This window comes from Poecilia mexicana, unplaced genomic scaffold, assembly GCF_051168715.1.
Source record: "Poecilia mexicana isolate PSO_F unplaced genomic scaffold, ASM5116871v1 scaffold_20, whole genome shotgun sequence".
In the NCBI taxonomy this organism is placed as follows: Eukaryota; Metazoa; Chordata; class Actinopteri; order Cyprinodontiformes; family Poeciliidae; genus Poecilia; species Poecilia mexicana.
The window spans coordinates 14,680,012-14,699,992 of record NW_028263389.1 but is presented as its reverse complement, the minus strand read 5'-3'; the positions used below and the strand labels follow the sequence as shown (position 1 = coordinate 14,699,992).

The following is a 19,981-nucleotide window of genomic DNA, read 5'->3' as shown; positions in this document are numbered from 1 at the left end:
TTGTTCACAATATTTACAAATGCACAATTAACAGTTTGCTGATGATGTCTGGATTTATTGCGCATGCTGTACATCTGCCAGCTTCTGACTGTGGGAGTGACAGAAGGAGGGCTTTTACTTAAATTTCCCTGTTGGCCTCTAGTGCAGACACATTGTTTCCATTCCTCTCATGTGTTGACGTTCTTCACATTATAGAAATTAAAGAAGTTGGGGCAGACAACCTTAAGCATAAACAGTGTCATTAACAAAGAGTCTGATTTGATCAGTTTTAACGGGAAGAGAAGACTTGTGATAAAATGACTTTTAATAAAGGTAAAAAAATTAAAAAATACAGACGAACAACAAATAAACAAAAACAACCCTCCCACACACACAAGTGGTGGAAATATACTTTTTTTTCCTTCTTTTTTTTTTCTCACACACCGCTCCCCGCTCCCTTTAAAGGCGTTGTGCTGGACCTGCTCTGAAGGAAGGTATAGATGACCAAGTACAGACAAAGCAAATCAAATCACAATGCGGGGGCAGCAGGAAAAGACCTGAACAATCACCCTGTGAGTATCGCAAATTATGATTAGAACAAAAATTGTTTCCAGAAGGTTGAAAGACAGGATGTATGAAAGCCACTGAATATCTGCCTCCAATATCAATAACATGACACCACTTGCGTTTCCGTTTTTTTTTTGTTTTTTTTTTTTTTTTACTAATTCGTGTCTAATTTAAAAATAATCTATTCTAAATATATCAGATCAGTATTTTCTAATGCATAATTGATCTAAACCGAAATTACATGCAGCACTTGCTTACTTGAACTTCACCTGAGGAAACTAAGATGAAGAACAAATGTCTAATAATGACTAAATAGCTACCATATTGAAAGGCCTTTTGAACCCTTCACCGCCAACCTTTACGGATTTAATTTTAGAAAGAAAAAATACTGAGTCGAAGTCAATCAATTTTTTTTTATTATAAAACTTGTCTTATTTTATTTTTTTATTAATATAAAAAGGCTGCGTCAAACATTTAACAGCACTGTAAGTTCTGAAGAATTTCAGATTTATTGCGTTGTTTTATTTAACCATTTCATTAGAAGAGGAGTTCTCTGAACTCCATTGGCCACAGGTATATCTGTTCAAATTTGAACATCAAATCAACATGTGATTTATTATTAATTGTTCACCCAATGTGAGCATAATTAAAGTTGTTGCTTGTCTGAATTCTATCCGACGCACTAAAATGGCTGTACAATGGTTATCTGAAGGACTAGTAGAACTAAATAATAATAGTAATAAAAATAGTTTATTATATTTAAAAACACACACACGCACACATACAAATTCACTATTGGAAAAAGTCATGACTGATTTTATTTTAAATCAGCATTTTATTTATTTATTTTTCGCTGCCATTAAGCCAATCGTGGCGTAAATATTGTTGCCATCATCTTGGTGCGCGGTCATTAGGGCAGGAGGCGGTGTTGAGTCCGCTGAGTGCATCCGGTGGGACAGCCCCCTGACTCATGCTGCACCAATCGCCTCCATCTGACCGGGATTAAGTGTCAAACAGCGCTCTTCTCTCACACTTCGGAGGACACCATCAACTTCTGAAAGGTGAGGAAAGCAGGGTTGATTTCTTCTCCAGTTCAGCGGCTGCAGAGGCTACCAGGACGCGCACCGGCCGACCCGATGGAGAAATCCAAAAACTTTCGCATCGACGCGCTTCTGGCAGTCGATACGCCAAAGGCGCAGACTTCACCGCTGGCACTTGTGACTTCCCTGTCCTCTTCCTCCGCATCTTCCTCCTCCATCCCGTCGTCCGGGAGCGGAGCTGCCCCGGACCTCACGGCAGCCGCCGAATCGTTACGCGCCGAGACGCCGCCGTCTCCGCCGAGGATTTCCACCTGCGGGCTGATTCCCAAGCCGGGGTTCCTGAACAGCGCGCACGGCATGGTGGGACTACACCCGCAGAGCAGCGCGGGGATCCCGGCGCAGGCTCTCTACGGCCATCCCATGTACACATACTCCGCCGCTGCGCTGACGGGCCAACACCCCGCACTGTCCTACTCCTATCCGCACGGCTCGCATCACCACCACACCAGCGACCCCATTAAACTGACAGCCAGCACCTTCCAGCTGGACCACTGGCTGCGAGTGTCCACAGCTGGGATGATGCTGCCAAAGATGTCCGATTTTAATGGTGAGTTGCAGAATTTTCTCACCCTTCCTCTCCGTTTAGGATTATTAGGGGGAAAGTTTTTGTATTATTATTTTATTTTCATGTTAAGTTTAAAACTATAACGTAAATAAATAAATAACACATTGAAAGAAAAAAAAATAAAACTTTAATAATACAGTTAAAGCAAAATGCCAAAAATAAGGTTCAGAGGAATGTGCAAACTGCTGTACCAAATAAAAATAGAACTTTCAGTGGAAATAAGCAGCAGCAGTAGTAGAAATTATAAATGCTGAATTTGTTTCATTCTATTTACTAAAATATAACAAAGAAAAAAATATTTTGCGTAATAAGATGCGTTAAAACAGCAGGCACATCTTTTTTTTTTTAATTATACAAGTTTATTTTTGAAATATCAAGGCTCACATTTCCCACCAGACTGCATGGCCTCGACGCGGAGGCTGTCATGCAGCGTTGGTTTTTCTGCAGAGGAACTAAAATGGACAGATAATGGACAGTGGGGGAAAGTGGCAGAGGAGTGTGAAAGCCACAGCCGACATGCGATCTGCTCAGCAGATATACTGGCTTTTTTGTTTCTGCTCACTTTAGCGGATTTGTTCAAAAAATAAGAGGGCAGAAAGTTTGTCTGCGTTCATGTGTGGAACTATCATTTTTGACCGCATAGAATCTCATTTTAAGAACTGGACTCAATATCAACGCATCTGTCAAGAACGTACATTTCTACAATGAGACCAATTTAATTATTATAAAGGACTATTACACAGAAAACAACGCATCTTTGTTCATTGTCTTTGTCTTGCAGCTCAGACGCAGTCAAACCTGCTCGGAAAGTGCAGAAGACCCAGGACAGCGTTCACCAGTCAGCAGCTGCTGGAGCTGGAGCATCAGTTCAAACTGAACAAGTATCTGTCGCGACCAAAGCGCTTCGAGGTAGCCACGTCGCTCATGCTCACCGAAACTCAGGTATAACTCAGTCCTGCGCATTTTATTTAGCGTATTGCGTGATACACAAGGCAAACAACTTGGAAATGAGGACCTGCCTTTGCTCTCAGAAATAAAATATTACACACCACAACACTTGAAAACGTACAGGCCAACAGTTTTCTTTTTAAGTTTATGCATTCAATTTATTGAATTGAATGCACAATTCAATTCAGTTTATTGAATTCAATTTATTGACTGCACACTGAAAGCAGAACTCTTTCTTTCTATATACACTTCTAAAGCAGTTGATCACATAGTAACAATTCAACTCGTTCAATTCCAGTTTACAACAGTTTTAGCAAAATTTGTTGTATTAAAAATTTCAGTGGAATTAAATCAAACTAAATTAATTTAATTCAGTTTTGATTGATCAAATAAACAAATTAATTATTTGGTTTAGAATTCGCTTGGAATTTAGATACAACAGACTATATATATATATTTTTTTTATGTCATTAATCAAAAGAAGCCACCATTTATGTCACATTTCTCAATTCAGAATTGTCTTCATTAAGATAAAAAGCTGCACGTTCAGACTGATTAATGCCAAATGCATTTCATTAGACACCAAATATACACGTCACCCTCACTGTTTCTTTCACTAAATTATGCTTGTCTCCCATGTTAAAAAAGAAAAAGAAACAAGAAAAGTACTTGGTTTCTGATTGAGGCATAAAAAGCTACAAAATTTGCAATGAACATATTGCATGTGAACACTTTCCCTGGCAACTGTAGCTAAGAAGAGCTGCCAAGGAAGCTGTGTGTTGTTCAAGCCAACCTGTAAGGTGTAGCTTGCTGACAAGTGTAACTGTAGCATAGTCATTGTTGAGAAAATAGTTCAAGACGAACACAGACCTTTAAAATCTATTTTAAAACTATGCAAGCATTGTGTTAAACTTTTTCCCTGAAAAACTACAGCTGGATATGTTATTGATAGGCAACGACTGCGACAAGGTTACAAAGCTCATCTTGCCTGTATGTTTAACTTTAGCATTAAGCTGAAAGCAAAATTCTCAATCCATTTAATGCTCTATGTGACATTGCTGGGGCATAAGCAGCTCCTTCAGTAGCAAACTGATAGACCCACTTAAAGGAAGGAAAGATACGGCAGGTCATTCATACAAACTGCAGTCAGACTGTATAACTTACAACTTGTTGGTAAATTAGTACTTCCTGCTACCACTAATGTCTCTGTTACAACTCATCTATGCAATTATTATTGCATTGGCATTGTACCATATTTCGTAAGTCATATCTCATACATTATTTTAATAGGTGCAATAAAAAAGGTTTTATTATTTTTTATATACATTGTGCAAAGTGTTTAGTTTCTTTTAGATTGTTTTTCATTGTGATTGTTTATTATTTGTAATTTTGTTGTTGTGATGTCAATTTCCCCCAGTGTGGGATTGATAAAATGTATGCATTTATTGTTTAGCACTGTTACTATAAAGAGGATGCAAACTTTTAAATTCTACTTTATCAGAAATAAACTTCTCCTTAGAACTACAACTAAGAAGCGCTGTTCATTTACAATGACCTCCTCGAAGTAAATTTAGTTCACTGGAAATTTGGTTTTAGCACTAGCGCTGTTGCTAAGCTAGCTAAGGCTGGATGAAAATTTTAATTCTTGCTCCAACACAAAATTACCTCAACTAAAAATCTTGTTAACCTTCATTTCAGTCAATTAATTCAATTATAAACTTAAATTAGCAAATGACAAGTACAGCTAATAAAACCAACACCTGCAGTTAACTGATAATGAAAAGGTTTGAAACGAGTTTGTTACCAAAGCAGAAGCTTATGTTTAAATGTAACAGTTATTGAACGTTTTATTTACATACCAATGTACTCAATTTGAATTTAGGTACATAATTTCAATAGCTAATATTTATGACTTTTAACCAACAGTTGTATGGTAGACGGCTTTATACCAACATCTTTTCAACTTTAAACCACATTTAAAATTGGTTTATAAGATGATGGAATCTTTTCATCAAATTGAAAGATGGCACTATGCATTTTACAGTAACTATACTAAGAAAAGCCCAGTTTATAATGGCTTTACTCAGTGACTATTATAATTTTTAAAAGCACAAAAACAGAGTAAATTACATTTGGGCATTGTTTTAGTTGTCTAAAAAAACTAAGTGTTTCAATCTAATTAATGAAAAACTATTTACACACAGTTTTTGTGTACATTTTAATCAGCACATTTGACTAGACATCATGTGAGATTCAACAGACAATTCATCAACTACTAAACATAATTAATTACATTTATTTTAAGCTACATAACTACGATAATTTTACTCATATGTCTCCAAAAACAATAAGTATACATCTGTTTGTTGCTATGGCAAAAACATTAGTGTCGTTAAGAAGTTTAACTTTCCTCCAAGTTTGATGTTAGCATTAACACTTTTGACAGCTGAAGCGGGATACAGAAATTATTTTTTGCTAAGAGCACAGCCTATCTAAACCAGAGGTTTGAACAATACTTAACCTTTTATATTATACTGTCATATTAACAATCATATTAACTTATTAGCCTAACTGTCCCTTGATAAACACAGCACATGAAAAACAAGAATAACTTCACTGATCAAATTGTTAAGGTAATATTTGGTACCAAAAAACACCCCAAATAAAACAACAACAACAAAATGAACAAGCCTTAATGCTGTTAGAATTGAGCATTATTACATTACAAAGTCAAATGTTCAATTGGGAGTTAAATAATTTTTGATGACTTGTACACCTTAAGAGTAGAGCAGATAAGAATATAGCCTGAACAAATGTTTTATCACCTTTAACTTCCCAATTTCACTTGGATGGATGGATGGATGGATGGATGGATGGATGGAAGGATGGATGGATGGATGGATGGATGGATGGATGGATGGATGGATGGATGGATGGATTGTCTTCTCTATTGCATTAGATTTTGCTCAGATACAAGAAATTATCCAAGTTTCTATTTTGTCAAATACAGCAGCATTACTAAAACAGCCACCAGGATTAGCCCGTTCTTTAGCATTGCTGTGTTTAATACAGTGCTGACATGGTGCCTTTAGAAAGCTCTTAAAAGGACGGCTAAATGGGGACCATTTTTAACTTTGGAATGGCACACCAAAACCAATAACCATGAAGAAATTTAAGAAATTTTAATATGCCGTAGTCATAAATCCAGATGAGTCAAGTTGTTGTCAATTGGAGTTTTAAAAAATATGTTTCTATTGTTTATTTTGGCTCATTTTAATTGTTTTATATTATTTGGGTTTAGAAAAGTGCCCACCAGCACCCCCATGGTGGAATCTCAGATTACTGATACTATAGGATGATCCTTAAACCCCAGATTAAACATAAGAACCGAAAGAGGCCAGTTGAATTAGCTCATTGCGATTTTGATTTATTGATTAATATAATGTTAAGTAAATAAAAAAAATACAATGAATCAGATTTTGAAAGTTTTTGTGACAATCCCCCGGGACACTAAGCTCAGCAAGGGCAGTGTTAGGTGGATTGATGACTTTTACTCACATTTTACTCACAGTTATTAAGTTTTTATACTGTTTTGAGCAGTAAAGGTTAAAAACAAGTGACACAACCAGATGGGTAATTATAATATTTTTAAAGAGCAACATTTGGAAGAAAGAATAAACATAAAACGATATAAAATGATTAACACTGTACCCTGCAAACATTATGGTTAGCCAACGCTTGCTTTAACCTAGAAAGAATAACTTAGATATTTGACATTTTGGCTTATATTTTAAGTTTATTTAAGTAATTATTGGTAGTCCTGTATGATGAACTCTAATCACATTCGAACTATTTTAGGCATCTATAGCCATCTTTACAGCCTTGTGTTTTTTAAATAATTTTACAGCTGCTAAACAGTTCAGCTGGACAAACTTGAGATAAAATGGTATAATTTTTGAATGTTATGTAATTTTGTAGATTTTATAAAGAAGTCCATTAAATGGTGTTTTTTTTCTTTCAACCTGAAAAATGTAACTGCTTAGAGGAAAGACCTTTGTTTGCTACATTTGGGATCCCTTTTTGATAATATACACAAAGGAGTGACATTTAAAAATAAGACCTGCTTTTAAATGTGATTATTTTCATTTTTTAATAGTTATTATAAGATGAACTGTTTTCACCTACAATCTCGCTACGCGGATGTGGAAACGATGGTGACGAGTGCTATTTTTTTGTTGTCTCAATTTCATTTAGTGGAGAAATAAGATAGTTTTTATTAGCGTTGAAAATGACTAAAACACTATTACAAAGAGAAGTGACGTGAAATAAGAAGTAAATGGAAAACTATAAAAAGACCCCGACAACAATTATGTCCAATAACCTTTTTGACGCTTCTGTTAGTTGAATTATCGACTCCTCTTCTCCTCAGGTGAAAATCTGGTTCCAGAACAGACGCATGAAATGGAAGAGGAGCAAAAAGGCCAAAGAGCAGGCCGCCCAGGAGGCCGAGAAGCAGAAAGGCACCAACAAGAGCGGCCAGGAGAAATCAGACGGACTTGAACAGTCAGATTATCACAGCAAGACGGACTCAAAAAACGGCAGAATAAGAGACTTCAGAGACAGCGACGACGACGAAGGCGACAGTTTCTTGTACAACTCGTCGGACTGCTCTTCGGACGAGGAGCGCAATCACAACAGCGACGCCAGTCCGCAGGCTTAACTGAGCTGACCTTCAGCTGACTGACTTTGGGAAGTTTCACTGTATAAAAAAAAAGAAAGAAAGAAAAGAAAAATAATGCAGTTGCATGTAATCCAAGAATTTTCCTGAACGAAATTCGCAAAAAAAAAAAAAAAAAAAAAAAATAAAAAAAATGAAGCTGATGTTTAAACAAGAAGAAGCAATAAATCAGAAGACCTGCATTTTATTTAGGCTATGCTCATTGCGCACCCACATAAAGACACTGCATGAAGCCTGGAGTGGGTCAGAATTGGCGAAATTCTGCGGTTTGTCCGGGAAAAGAGGCCATAAAACAAAATTATTCACAGCAATATCACAAATGAAACGGAAAATTATTTTTCTATAATGTATTTATACAATAAATTGCTCATAGAAAAAAAATGCATGCCAATAATAATTGTTTGACCTTCATCTCCCTGCAAATAATGTAAAATAGAATGTTCTTTTTAACTTAAAATTAAAATCAGGTAATGTTTCGGCGTATTCTTTTTTTTTTCCTCCTTCTTTTCGGAAACACAGAGGCTCATTCATGATTTACAGGGAGTGTTTGAGTCCTGTGTCCCTCTCTTTGCTCTGACAGCTCGGGTCATGGGAATCACTGTTAATAGCGCTGTCGGATCTGTGCAAACGGGCAGTGAGAGCAAACAGCGAGCAGGCAGTCAGACAGAGGAAACATTTCACACCACACCGACAATAGGCTCGTATTAATACGCCCTTTAAAAAGCAGGGGAACATGGATGCTGCTGGATAGTTTCACGTAAACTGGAGATTTTAATTAATATGGGTAGCTATAATCTGTAATATCGGTTTGAAACTTAGTTTGTAAAAGTAAGAAATTAAAAAAACAAAACAAAACAAAACAAAAAACATGCGTGTCCAATTTAAAGAAATGATCCAGTGGCCTCATATTGGTAGAAAACAAATGGAGATTGACGTCAATATAAGCATTTCTTAAAACGTGCACAGAAGAGAGAAAGAGATCATTTTGCGTGCGTGCATTTGGGTCGATGACGTCACAAGAGGCATAAGAATCGCTGATCAGGCAATATTAAGAATATTTATAGCACAGGAGTTACTATTATTAAGTAGTAAAGGGTTCAACTTTACATGTTAGTGCTAGGGTTTGACTCTTGTCACAACAACGCAATGATGGAGAACAGCCTGAACAAAAAAGCTGACGCTAACACTAACTACCGCAGGAAACAAGTAAACACGTCTAAATGTGTTGCTAAATCAGGAATTTGAGCATGAATGTGATTATAATAGGGGGAAAAAAACACTTAAAAGAATTGATGACAACAAATGTGGTCAGATACCATTTGTGATGTCACCAGAGGTATGAAGGAGTGTTTTTGGAAGTGTGAATTTTAGCTTCATTTAATGGTGATTTACAACTAAACAAAATAAATGACCTGACCATGATGTTGCTTCATTGATAATAAATGATCCCTAAAGAGAGTTTAGTTGATTTCACAAAAACAAAATCTAGCATGCAGGTTCAAAATATGAGTCTTTTACTTTAGCAATGTTATTGTCTGAAAGGGTTCATTTTAGACTTTTGTCAACTTTTAATACGACTTTACAGTGAGCTCCTGATATGTTGGTGCAATGCGGCAGACTGAAAAGATTTTGTGTTCCTGCAGCGATCACTGTTAATCGACAGCAACACCCGAGAGATTTTTGGACCATTTATACCAGGTTTACAAAGTAATCTGTTGGCTATCTGTAGCTGTTTGCTTTAGCAGGCTAACTTAAAGTTCAACTTAGGGTCAGCAGGTAAAAATCAAGCTGTAGTGAGCTTACAGATCTATTTTTAACAGTGCTTCTCTAAAATTGTGCTCAAAAAAATAATTGCACTAAACATTGATGCATACACTACTGTCTTCATTACCCCTAAACTTGAATTTTGTCACAGTATAACAACTTTGATGTATTTTATTCATTGACACAATTTTGGGGATAATTGTGAAGAAGAAGGAGAAAACATTTTTTAAATTATATAAATATGTTTGTGCTTCAAGTTTTCTGTAGGATTTCTTGAGGGATTTAACTGTATTTTCCATTAACATGGACCAGCTTTGACTTCAATGCCCACCCTCACAACATGATGGTGCCACCACTGTGCTTTACAGTAGGAAAGATGTGTCCAGGATTATTTAGAGCAAAATTCTTTGCACTAATTTTGTGACTTCTTAAGTCAACTGTTGTATGTTTGTTTAAATTAGGGGTACCAAAATAAATCTGGTCTGAAAACTATAAATTCTTCTTTATTTGTGAAGAGCTTTCAAAATAATAGTTTTAATGTCCTTTAACCACATCACAATAAAAAAATTTGAAAGGGTGTAAATATTTTACCTTTTAATATTTTTCTTTTAACATTGTGTACATCACTGAATGTTTGGCTTTAAATGGGAAAAAGTTCGACCTCCTATCAGCAGCAGTCTACTTCATGAACTGACAAACACTTGATCTGGTTGACCCGGCCTGATGCTGACCCCCAGGCTGCCCGCTCTACGCCTTTAGAATAATACAGGCATCGACAGAGCTAATTTATAGGAGCAAGTATCAAATGTAACAGAATGACTCTGCTATGCAAACCATGTGGGAAATATACTGGTGTCAGCAGACGAACAGGACAGGCCATATTCAGCGTCCCCGAGTCAATTTATCAGGGCGTGTAAACACTGAAGAGCAACGCCACAACCTCTTAATGTTCAGGTCAAAACACACAGGAAAGGGGAAAAAGTCTACAAAGCACACAGTTAAGGTTCAGTTGAGTTTTAAATGTAAAAATGTTTTTTTTTTGCTAGGAATAAAAATAATACACACAAAAAAGTCAAACTCTGATCGTACAGTACCTGTATAATATGATTTTCACAAAAAGTTAATTGGAGAAAAACTATTATGCTTCTTTTTAACCCTCCCGCGGTCTTAAGAGATGGGGTCATTTGGACCCCAGAAGCTTTTCAGGGTTTTTTTGTGTGTGTGTGGTTTTGGGAATTGGTGGTCTGACGGGACACCCCTCCCCCAACTGTTTACCTGCTGTCTGACCGTGACATCTGCTGCGCTCCTCCAGAGTGTCGGAGGGCTAAACAAATTTACAAAGATAGACTCTGTTTGTGTATGTTGCAGATGGAAACAAAACATTTTTGTTCTTACATACACAAATCAGAGAATGCAAAATGTTTTAGTTGGTTGTCGTAGATCACCAAAGGTGGCTCTCAGCCCTATATTTCAACATTGAGTGATTTTAGGTGTTTCTTTGTGGATTTATTTCAGCCCAACAAGCTTTTAATGCCACAAACTTTGGGTCTGTTTTACAGTTTGAGCTTGGTGTCTTTAGTTTCCATAGCCTTGGTGGCGACCTGAGCACGCTCCCGCAGCAACGCGGCATGCTCAGCCGGTCCCTGAGACTGGGAGTTCTTCAGGAGGAAGTGACTGATGAAAAGCTTCAAGCCGTCTCGCAGCAATCCCAGTTTAGCAATTCCTGAAATCCTGGTGAGATGGAGAAACGAGATATTTCTTATTAGACTTTACAAAAATGTCAAAGTGTAATTAACAGTTATTTTACATGACCTTTCAGGTGGGGTCATTTGATTTTTTTTTGTATCACTACAAAGAACATTAGAAACATTTTATCATGATACAAACCAAACATTCAATAGATCTTACTGAAATTTGATGTGATACACCAACACAAAACATAGCATAGTTTCAAAAAGTAAATAAAATAAAATAAGGTCAAATAAATAAATGAATAAAAATCTATTAAGTGTGGCATACTGTAATTTTGTAACCTGTAACAACTTAAACGTTTACTGCTTATTTGATACAAGTCTGGAAAAGAAAGAACCTCACCTCCCAAATATGCTGGCTATCTCCTCTGGCTCAGTTTCTTTCAGTAGTTTCGTCAGGACCTGACGTAAGAAACGGACCTTGGACTTATCTAATTCCCCAAACTCTATCACCTAATGACGCAAAGAAAGGGAAATAAGCACACAAGATATGTCTTACTCGATTTATGACAGGACATAGTGGCACAAAATGAATGACTCACTTTGAGGATGGAGAGTGAGAGGCATTTCTTCCGAAGAAAGTGAGTCACCAACTGGACCAGATTGGTAAATGCACAGCTGGGAAGGTTTGACAGCTCTTTGAACTTGTCCCATAAGCAGAACTGGAACGTCATCTAGGAAAGTAACAGTTCCTGTTTAGTACAAGGACAATCCAGTAAAGGAGGGGGAGGGGCAGTCTGCACATAAAGTCATTCCTTTATTACTTTACAATTTGCTTTTTAAAAGCCAGAGTTGTCTTAATCTTTTAAATCAACATACTGGATGCTCTTTCATTACTGCCCTGACGTTTTCCAGACAAATATGGTTTGCTAGGAAATTCACAAAGCAGTTTGAGGTATAAGCAAATGTTGCAACTGCTTTGGGCCTCTTGCAAAACATTTGGGCTCCAAAAACAGATTTAGTGGTTTTGTACAAACTTTTCTGACTATGAAAAGAGTCATATGCATAGTTTGGTTCCTACTGGCCAACGGTCAATTTCTACAATACTGGGGAAAGTCTCGTACCTGCTTTGACACTTGTAACTTTCTATAATCTGCTCATACTATACTGCACCTTTTGGTGACTCAGTCAATATTATTTACCAGTAATTTAGAGTTTTTTTTTTTTTTTTTTGCTTAATCGGAAGGTGGTAATTTCTCAACTTTCACAAGACCTGACAGTGATCAGAACCACAAGAAACTGAAGCAGGATGGAATTTAAAAAGTTCAGAAAATAATACACAATAAAATTGTTACACATTACTTTTTAGAGGTTTTGCCATTATTTACCTTCAAATTCCAGTAAAATATTTGATTACCAGGACTAAATAAACTGAAACTCAATAGCCAGAATCAAACTGAGTCCAGAAAGAAGGGAAACAATAAAGACAACATTTTAAAAATTGCAAGAAAATGAAAAAGAACTACTACAATGTTGTCTGTTTCTCCTTGACATTTTCTCTAATGTTCATTTCTCTTTTAATGAAATGTCTTCAGAAATGTTACTTAAAAAACACAAAGTTTAATTTCTTATGTATATATGGAAGTTCATCCTGATTTATGTCCCCGGGGGCACCCCATACAAGGTCTTCATTTTGTATCCAAGAACATATCTTCCATGATTTATGCTGAATTCTTTATTGGCGTGCCAAACATCGAACAACTTCCCTCAGTTTATTTGCAAGTCATTTGAGGCAAAAGGTTAACTCTCACAAGCAGTAAGTGACTGCATCTCCATCCAGCTTACATGTGAAGAGCAAACAGTCCCAGCAGCTCCAGTTAAAGCTCTTTGATCAGGACAATGGCCACTGGTCTCTGATATGAGCTGCTGGCTACCACGGCAGTAGTGCAGGTGATCTCGCAGCCCCAATGTTTGCACTCAAATCAGGAGCGAGAGGTGTGAGGGTCTCCCACACTGCCGAGGTGAACTGAAGGCCGCAATTAAATCGCACACCAACGCACACTGGGTGGTCATTTATATGTGTAACTAATTATTTATAGATCACTTTTCATACATTCAAATCTACCCACAAGGTAATTAACTAAATAGTCATTGTAATTAGAAAACAAAATAATTTATTAAGAATATTATTTTACAAATAGAATACAATTTTAATGCAGCGTTCCTAATTTTATACAGTTAATTAATGTCTAACTACCATTTTTTTTCAATGTGTACATTACTTCATCTGATACAGTTTAAACTGTAAAAAAATAGTGTCTCAAACTGTTGTATAATGCATAACTGTGCATCTAACATGGATTACGGGGTTTGCATTATTTGTACCTGGAAGCGTCGATCTTGGGAGCAGAATTTCTCTCCTAGGACGGCGTAAAATGCGTTGAAGGTTTTCTCCTGCAGGCAGCAGTCCATCAGAACATGGACGATCTCTCTCTCCTGCTTGTCCTTCAGACCCATTCTTCACCAAGAAAAAAAAACACAAAGAGTTCTAGCATGAAGTGAGACAAACTACTGAAAATAGTAAATTATGATTCTTTTGGAGAATTGAACCCAATGAAAGGACAATTATGCGGGCCAAAACAAACCTCAACAACTTCTCGAAAGCATCCAGGTAGTCCTCGCTGGTCATAAGGACACAGAAGATGTTTCTCCTGACCTCAGTGTTCATCCTCTGCTTCCTGGCCAGCTCTAACACTTTCTGGCTGAACTGAAGGAGATGGAAAATAGTAAAAGGGACAAAAGAAATTAGCATTGTATGTTCGGGTTTGTTTATGTGTTTGGCTTCAACACAGGATTGTAAACATGAGGTCCAGCTCAACAGTGTTTGGCACCCTTCTCAAATGCAAATGTAAAATTTTATTATATTGAATTGCACCGAGTAAACTGTTACGTTTGTGTAGGTCTGTGATAGAACACATTTAATTAGGATTTCCACCTCTGGCTGGTTTGTTATTTTTATATATTTGCAAGAGTGGGAAGGTTTATTGTTTCTTTTTATACTTAGCAAAAATGTTCAATAATATTAAAACAGAATGTACAGTAAAAAAGGAACTTCTTCCACCTAAATTTTCCAATTAAAAAGCCTCATCATAATCATAAGAAATACACATATTTTTAGTAACTATAAAGGAATTTCTGGGCATTTACAAACAACTTCTCTTTATTTTTGTACTTTTGTTTTGTACTATTCTCTAAGCTTTTGTCTTTCTGCCTTAACATTCTTTTTTAAATAAATATGTCTTTAGAAATAGACTAAATAAAATATTACATGTTAAAAATCCTACCTCAATCTAATTTGATACAATTAGACTTACTGTTGAAAATAAAAAAGAAATAGAACAGTGCCTTATTATTACCAGCAAATCCAATTTGAGAGCATTTGAGCTGTATTGGCATATGGATTTCAGATTTCTGATATTCAGGATATTCCTATCATAGAGAAGAAGTTTTGAATTTGAGTAGTGCCCACATCACAATAAGGTTTAAACTGGTATATTATGGGCAGGGAACAACAGAACTGGTAGAGAATTTTAATTATTCAATTCTAATTTCAGAATAACATCTGGTCATTTTTAACTGAACGTGAAGCCAATGTATAGTATTAGGTTGACTTTCTGGACTCTTAGCTGATGCATGTTATATCACCTTACTGTGCCAAGCAAAAGTATTTACAACTCTTGAATTTATCCACATCACTTCACATAGCGATCAAAATGTTAATGGATTTTACCAGACTTTTAAAGTTACAAACAATAACAAAGTGGTACATAACTGTATAAAGATGAACGAATAGGATATGCATTATTAAATTTTTTTTAATAAATAAAAATCTGGGTGTACTTTGTAGATTGAGTGATTTAATCGGTAAATAGTACAATACTGTTCTGCAAAGGCCTCAGAAGTTTGTTAAATGGAGATGCAGAGGAAGTAAGCAGATGGTACCAGAAACCATATGAAAACATTGGAATAGATTTGAGTTAAGTTATTCCCGTCATTCACATAATATTTCATGGTTCTGTTAATCTACCTGTCCCTCAGCAGCACGCTGCTTTGAGGTTGTGTCATCCTGCTTGCTGATCATCGGCGCTCCGCTCCACGACGAGCCAACGATCCACCAGCGGCCCACCTGCTCCGCTTTCAGGATGTTCTCCAGAGACACTCTCAGTTTCAGGTCACTGCCTGCAGCACTGCTGCGGATCTGGGGATCAAACATTCACCAGCAAGTAACATTAAATTCATCTTAAAGGATTACAATAAAAAAGATCCCACAAAACAGGTAGGAATTTTAATAGTTTCCAAAAAGTCACGATGAATGTAACAACAGCACTGATGACCGAGAATATGAAAGTTGGACTCTGGTGCCACCTGCTGGTAACATAAAATACTGCAAGTGAAACAATTAAAAAGATTGCACCAAGGAAAACTGAGGAAGTAGACTGAAATATTTTACAGATCTAGATAAGTATGGAAAAACAGAGTACAGAAACATGTTTAGATTTCCAAACTTTGTTCTCTAGGGCATTCTCTGACAGGTGTATTCATCTGTCCATCCATTTCATACCAACAGTTTGTGTTTATGCCTATTAAACTTCTGTTTATATTTTTAAAAATTGGAAAAAATGAAATCTAAAGACAACCTGGCAGCAGATTCACCGACGTCAGCCCGACCTACCAGGGTCCTCTGCAGCTTCCTCAGTCTCTCCACAGGCTCCGGATCGTACCCTGGGATCTTCCTCATGTCGTTGTTCTTTAAAGCCAACATGGTTTCCAGCATGAATCGCACCTGGAGATAAAGTAACGAGTCTTTTAGCAGCCTTCTAGGTTTATAACATAAAAACAAAATAAATGTAGAAATGCAATGATCAACTTAAGCAAAACTGATGTTGTGAAAGTGAGTTTTGTGTGAAGGTAAATCATTTCGCACGGCCTACCCTGGTTTGATCCTTGAACTTTGCTCCAATGTCACTGGCCTTGCGCTGAGCGTCAGAGATGAGCTCCTTGAGAGCGAGCGCGTCGTCCTTCCTCAGGGCAAAGCCGACGTTCCTCAGCACAAACAGAACCAACTCGATGTCCTTCTCTGAGAAAGTTCCCACCAGTAGCTTCAGGATGTCAAAAATGAGGACAGAATGCACCACCTGGAAGTTGTAGAGGTGAGCGACGATGGCGACGAGGTTGTCGCACTCTTTGTCCTCGCTGGAGTTCTTGTAGACCTCGTCAAACCTCCGCACGACTGTCTCGAGAAAATGGGCTCCGACCTGTGATGGGATACGAGACGGTGCAAATGGCTGGAGTCAGAGAGTATATACCCATTTTCCAGGTATGACAATACCATACAGTCAGAATTCAGTCCTCTTTGGAGATGGGCATACAGATGAATGAACTGACAGATGGAAAGGATGGACCCAGGGATGAAAGGAAGGAAGATGGACGGATGCATGTGTGGATGGGTGCATATTTTGTTTTAAAACACCAGAAAATGCAGACTGGAAGTAAAAAAAAAGAAATAAAATAAGAAATATTTACCATGCCAACATTAAGACTGGGAATACAATCTGAAAATATGAATTTATTTTCAAATGCCATATTTACCTAAATCTGGAAAACCCTTTAATAAATTTCAACCTGTTACAGACGTTGGAGGAAACTTGTGGGATAATACCGAAGGAAAATTAAACCATGATTTAAAAATCCTTACCCTAGTCATTGATGACAAAATACTAAATTAAAATCAAACCTGTATGAATATATTAAATAGCTGGAAGAAATAGTCACTGCTTTTGAGTTATTTCAAAAAAGATTTTAACTCAGAAGTTAAAACATGTAGAGAAACTAGATACTTTTGAAAACTGAACCAAACCAATAACAAAATATCCAACGTTAATATGAAGAAAAAAAAAGCATCTGCTTCTCACAAACTGCAGCAAAGGCATAAACATAAATGCAATACCACAAAGAAAAATGAAACTCGCCAGTCTGTATGACGTCCGTGTTCCTCTCTCTCATTTCAAATCTAAAATATTCGAGGCAAAGAACTGAAGGGCCTCACCTCCAGCCCCACAGCGTGATGGAGGATGCTGACCAGCAGCACGTGCTCCATCAGCAGCCTATCGGGCATCAGGGTGGGAGTGACGCAGGCTGCCAGCAGAACGTCCGTCAGCGTGTCGTTCATGTCCTTCCTGCTGCAGCTCATGTACAGCTCCTCCAGCTGACCACAGATAGAGGTCATGTTGGCCTCGCTCAGCCTGAAAACGGCACGTTGATGAGAATAAAACACATCCCTGAGAATGGCGATTCTAGTTTAGGAAACTGAGAGGAGGACAGGGTGCAGGTTTATTATCAGTTGTCGCCATCAGGATTCCGTCATGTAAATCGTGAAGGAAGAAAATTCATGAATGTTTGAAGGGCGGTGAGGACTGAGGTTGATGATTGGATTAATAAAACATAACTGCAGAAAAAAAATGAAGACATGTTAATAATTAAGAGATTGTTTGTTTTTATCCAAGGCATCCAGGCTGAGTGAGTTATCTACAACTTACAGAAATAAAATGTACGGTAAACCAGAACTAATGTTTCAAAATTCTGACTTTCCTAGAACTGGATAATAACCCAATTGATGAATATGCAATGGAGAATATATACTTTTTTGTTCTTTCAAAGGAATTTAAGGGTTTAAGAATTCAGAACTTAATCGGCTAAGGTATGGTTAGGGATGCAGTTGATATTGTTCTTAAAAAATTCACAGAAATAAATAATACATGGCATCCTTCAAATGATGGCCCAAGAATTTACAATCCACATATATGGGTTATGGGGAAAAACACAACTTCTTGAAATTTTCTTAGCCTGACACTTGAAGGATTAGAGATTCAGGCAAATCATTACCACTTGTCATGTTTAAGGCATTAATTAAAGCAAATTAGAAGGATATGACATAATAGTTCAAGCACAAGCTTTAACAGAGCGTTTTTGTGTTCAAGTGAAAATCTGGTGCTAAAAATGAGAGGAACCTGAGAGGTTAGATATTCAAAACTACATTTTCCATGTCTTACTGTCTGAATCATTTGTGCTGCTGCAGCAGAGTGTTACCTGTTCAGCAGGCCTTTCACTTTCCTTTTCAGCTTTTCAAGCTCAGCTTTGCGTTTGTCATCTGTGATATTTCGCAGCTGAGGTGGGACATACTTGCCAGTTATTGAGGTGGCCTTTAAAAAAGTAATAAAAAATTTCAGCAAAAATGCAGTTCACAGCTTTTTTAATGATAAAAACATAACACAATAACTAATTATGAAACAAGCAACAAAATGATGCAAGTTAAAATCTACACTCACAATTTCCGATCTTTGGTCAGGATGGGAAGCTTCTTCGTCACTTTCCTCCTCACTTTCAGCTCCTGAAGCAGCATCAGCTCCACTTTCATTCATATCATTCTCGTCACTCATCTCCTCCTCTTCATCTTCCTCACTCCCCATCTCTTCCTCTTCAGCATCATCACTTCCCTCACTCGCTATGTCATCCTCAGCTTCCCCATCTTCATCTGACAGAGGAGAGTCATCCTGATCCAGCTTTTCAAAGTTCTCTCTTGCAGTGTCCATATCCTCATCTTCATCAAACTCACCGTCGTATATCCCTGCTCCAGATGAGCCGGAGTCGAGGACTCCAAGGATGTAGTCCAGTCCATCAGTCACAAAAGACTGAGGGAGACTTTTCTTGTTTTTCCTTTTGTTTAATCCAAGACATCGCTCCAGCTTTTTTATCTCTCTGTCCTCTTGTTCATTTGCCTCCAGCAGAGCCATTTTTCTGGATTCTTGAAGCTTGTTAATTTTCTTGCCTTTCTTAGAGGAGGATTTAGGTCCAGATGACTCCGTTTTCTCTTTAGGAACCCCAGGCTGCTTGTTTGAAAGGGGTTTTGTCACTTCCCTTTTTATTTGATCAGTTTTCTTCTTCTGGGTCTGGTGCTTATTTTCAAATCTGACTTCCAACTTTTCCCCAACATCTGAGGCAAAACTGACGCTCTTTTTCCCTTCATAGTGACTTTTCATTTTGGCTTTTTTCAGTCTTCTCTTTTCTTTGCGTAACTCCTTTCTGCTTTTGGTTTTCACGGATCGCAGCCTCTGGTCTCTGTCTGCTTCTTCATGATCACTAATATTTTTAACAAACTCATCCACCGCACACATGTACTTCTGTAAGACCGCATTTCCCTTCTTCTTGTTCTGTTTCCTTTTCCCCCCTTTCATTTCTACAAACAGTCTGGAACTGAACAAGGTTAGCTTAACAAAGTTAATTCAGACCGGCGACACGAAAACTTAACGTACGAATAGTTGCAGTCAACATAAGTAGCTAAGTAATATGTTTCCTGTTTTTGATCAAATAAGAACCTGAAACTCCACATGTGTTTCCATGAGCGCAGGTTTGTTGACATGACACGTGACTATTTACTTCCAGGTCGCACTTTAGGAGTAAAAAAATGGCGGACGTCAGAACATCCGCCATATTGGGAGGGGAGACGCTGGCCAGTAAATCAGTCACATAAACAGAAAAATGTTACCTATTTAAACAAAATTAGGTAACATTC

At 37.4% G+C, this 19,981-nt stretch overlaps 3 protein-coding genes across 3 annotated transcripts in view; 2 read left to right on the top strand and 1 right to left on the bottom strand.

Annotated features, from left to right (window-relative positions):
• LOC148153410 (uncharacterized) overlaps positions 1-19,981 on the top strand; it is a 440,640-nt gene that overhangs the window by 186,722 nt on the left and 233,937 nt on the right. The gene's annotated exons all lie outside the window — the stretch shown is intronic.
• Positions 1,407-8,540, top strand: mnx1 (motor neuron and pancreas homeobox 1). Its single transcript, XM_014998706.2, has 3 exons — positions 1,407-2,193; positions 2,993-3,153; positions 7,589-8,540. The coding sequence occupies exons 1-3, from the start codon at positions 1,683-1,685 to the stop codon at positions 7,877-7,879; spliced, it is 963 nt and encodes a 320-aa protein (XP_014854192.1). The 5' UTR covers positions 1,407-1,682; the 3' UTR covers positions 7,880-8,540.
• On the bottom strand, positions 10,241-19,848 carry nom1 (nucleolar protein with MIF4G domain 1). Its single transcript, XM_014998702.2, has 11 exons — positions 18,738-19,848; positions 18,499-18,611; positions 17,459-17,654; positions 16,344-16,667; positions 16,085-16,195; positions 15,440-15,610; positions 13,998-14,119; positions 13,738-13,870; positions 11,955-12,086; positions 11,756-11,865; positions 10,241-11,392 (listed from the first exon to the last, which is right to left on the bottom strand). Exons 1-11 carry the CDS (start codon positions 19,641-19,643, stop codon positions 11,215-11,217), a joined length of 2,496 nt encoding a protein of 831 aa, XP_014854188.2. The 5' UTR covers positions 19,644-19,848; the 3' UTR covers positions 10,241-11,214.

Coding starts and splice junctions, on each gene's coding strand:
- mnx1 (XM_014998706.2), top strand. CDS start 1,683: ATGGAGAAATCCAAAAACTTTCGCATCGACGCGCTTCTGGCAGTCGAT. Junction 2,194..2,992: donor AAAGATGTCCGATTTTAATG/GTGAGTTGCAGA, acceptor TTTGTCTTGCAG/CTCAGACGCAGTCAAACCTG. Junction 3,154..7,588: donor TCATGCTCACCGAAACTCAG/GTATAACTCAGT, acceptor TCTTCTCCTCAG/GTGAAAATCTGGTTCCAGAA.
- nom1 (XM_014998702.2), bottom strand. CDS start 19,643: ATGAAAGGGGGGAAAAGGAAACAGAACAAGAAGAAGGGAAATGCGGTC. Junction 11,866..11,954: donor TCTCACTCTCCATCCTCAAA/GTGAGTCATTCA, acceptor TTGCGTCATTAG/GTGATAGAGTTTGGGGAATT. Junction 11,393..11,755: donor ATAGCCAGCATATTTGGGAG/GTGAGGTTCTTT, acceptor CCATCTCACCAG/GATTTCAGGAATTGCTAAAC.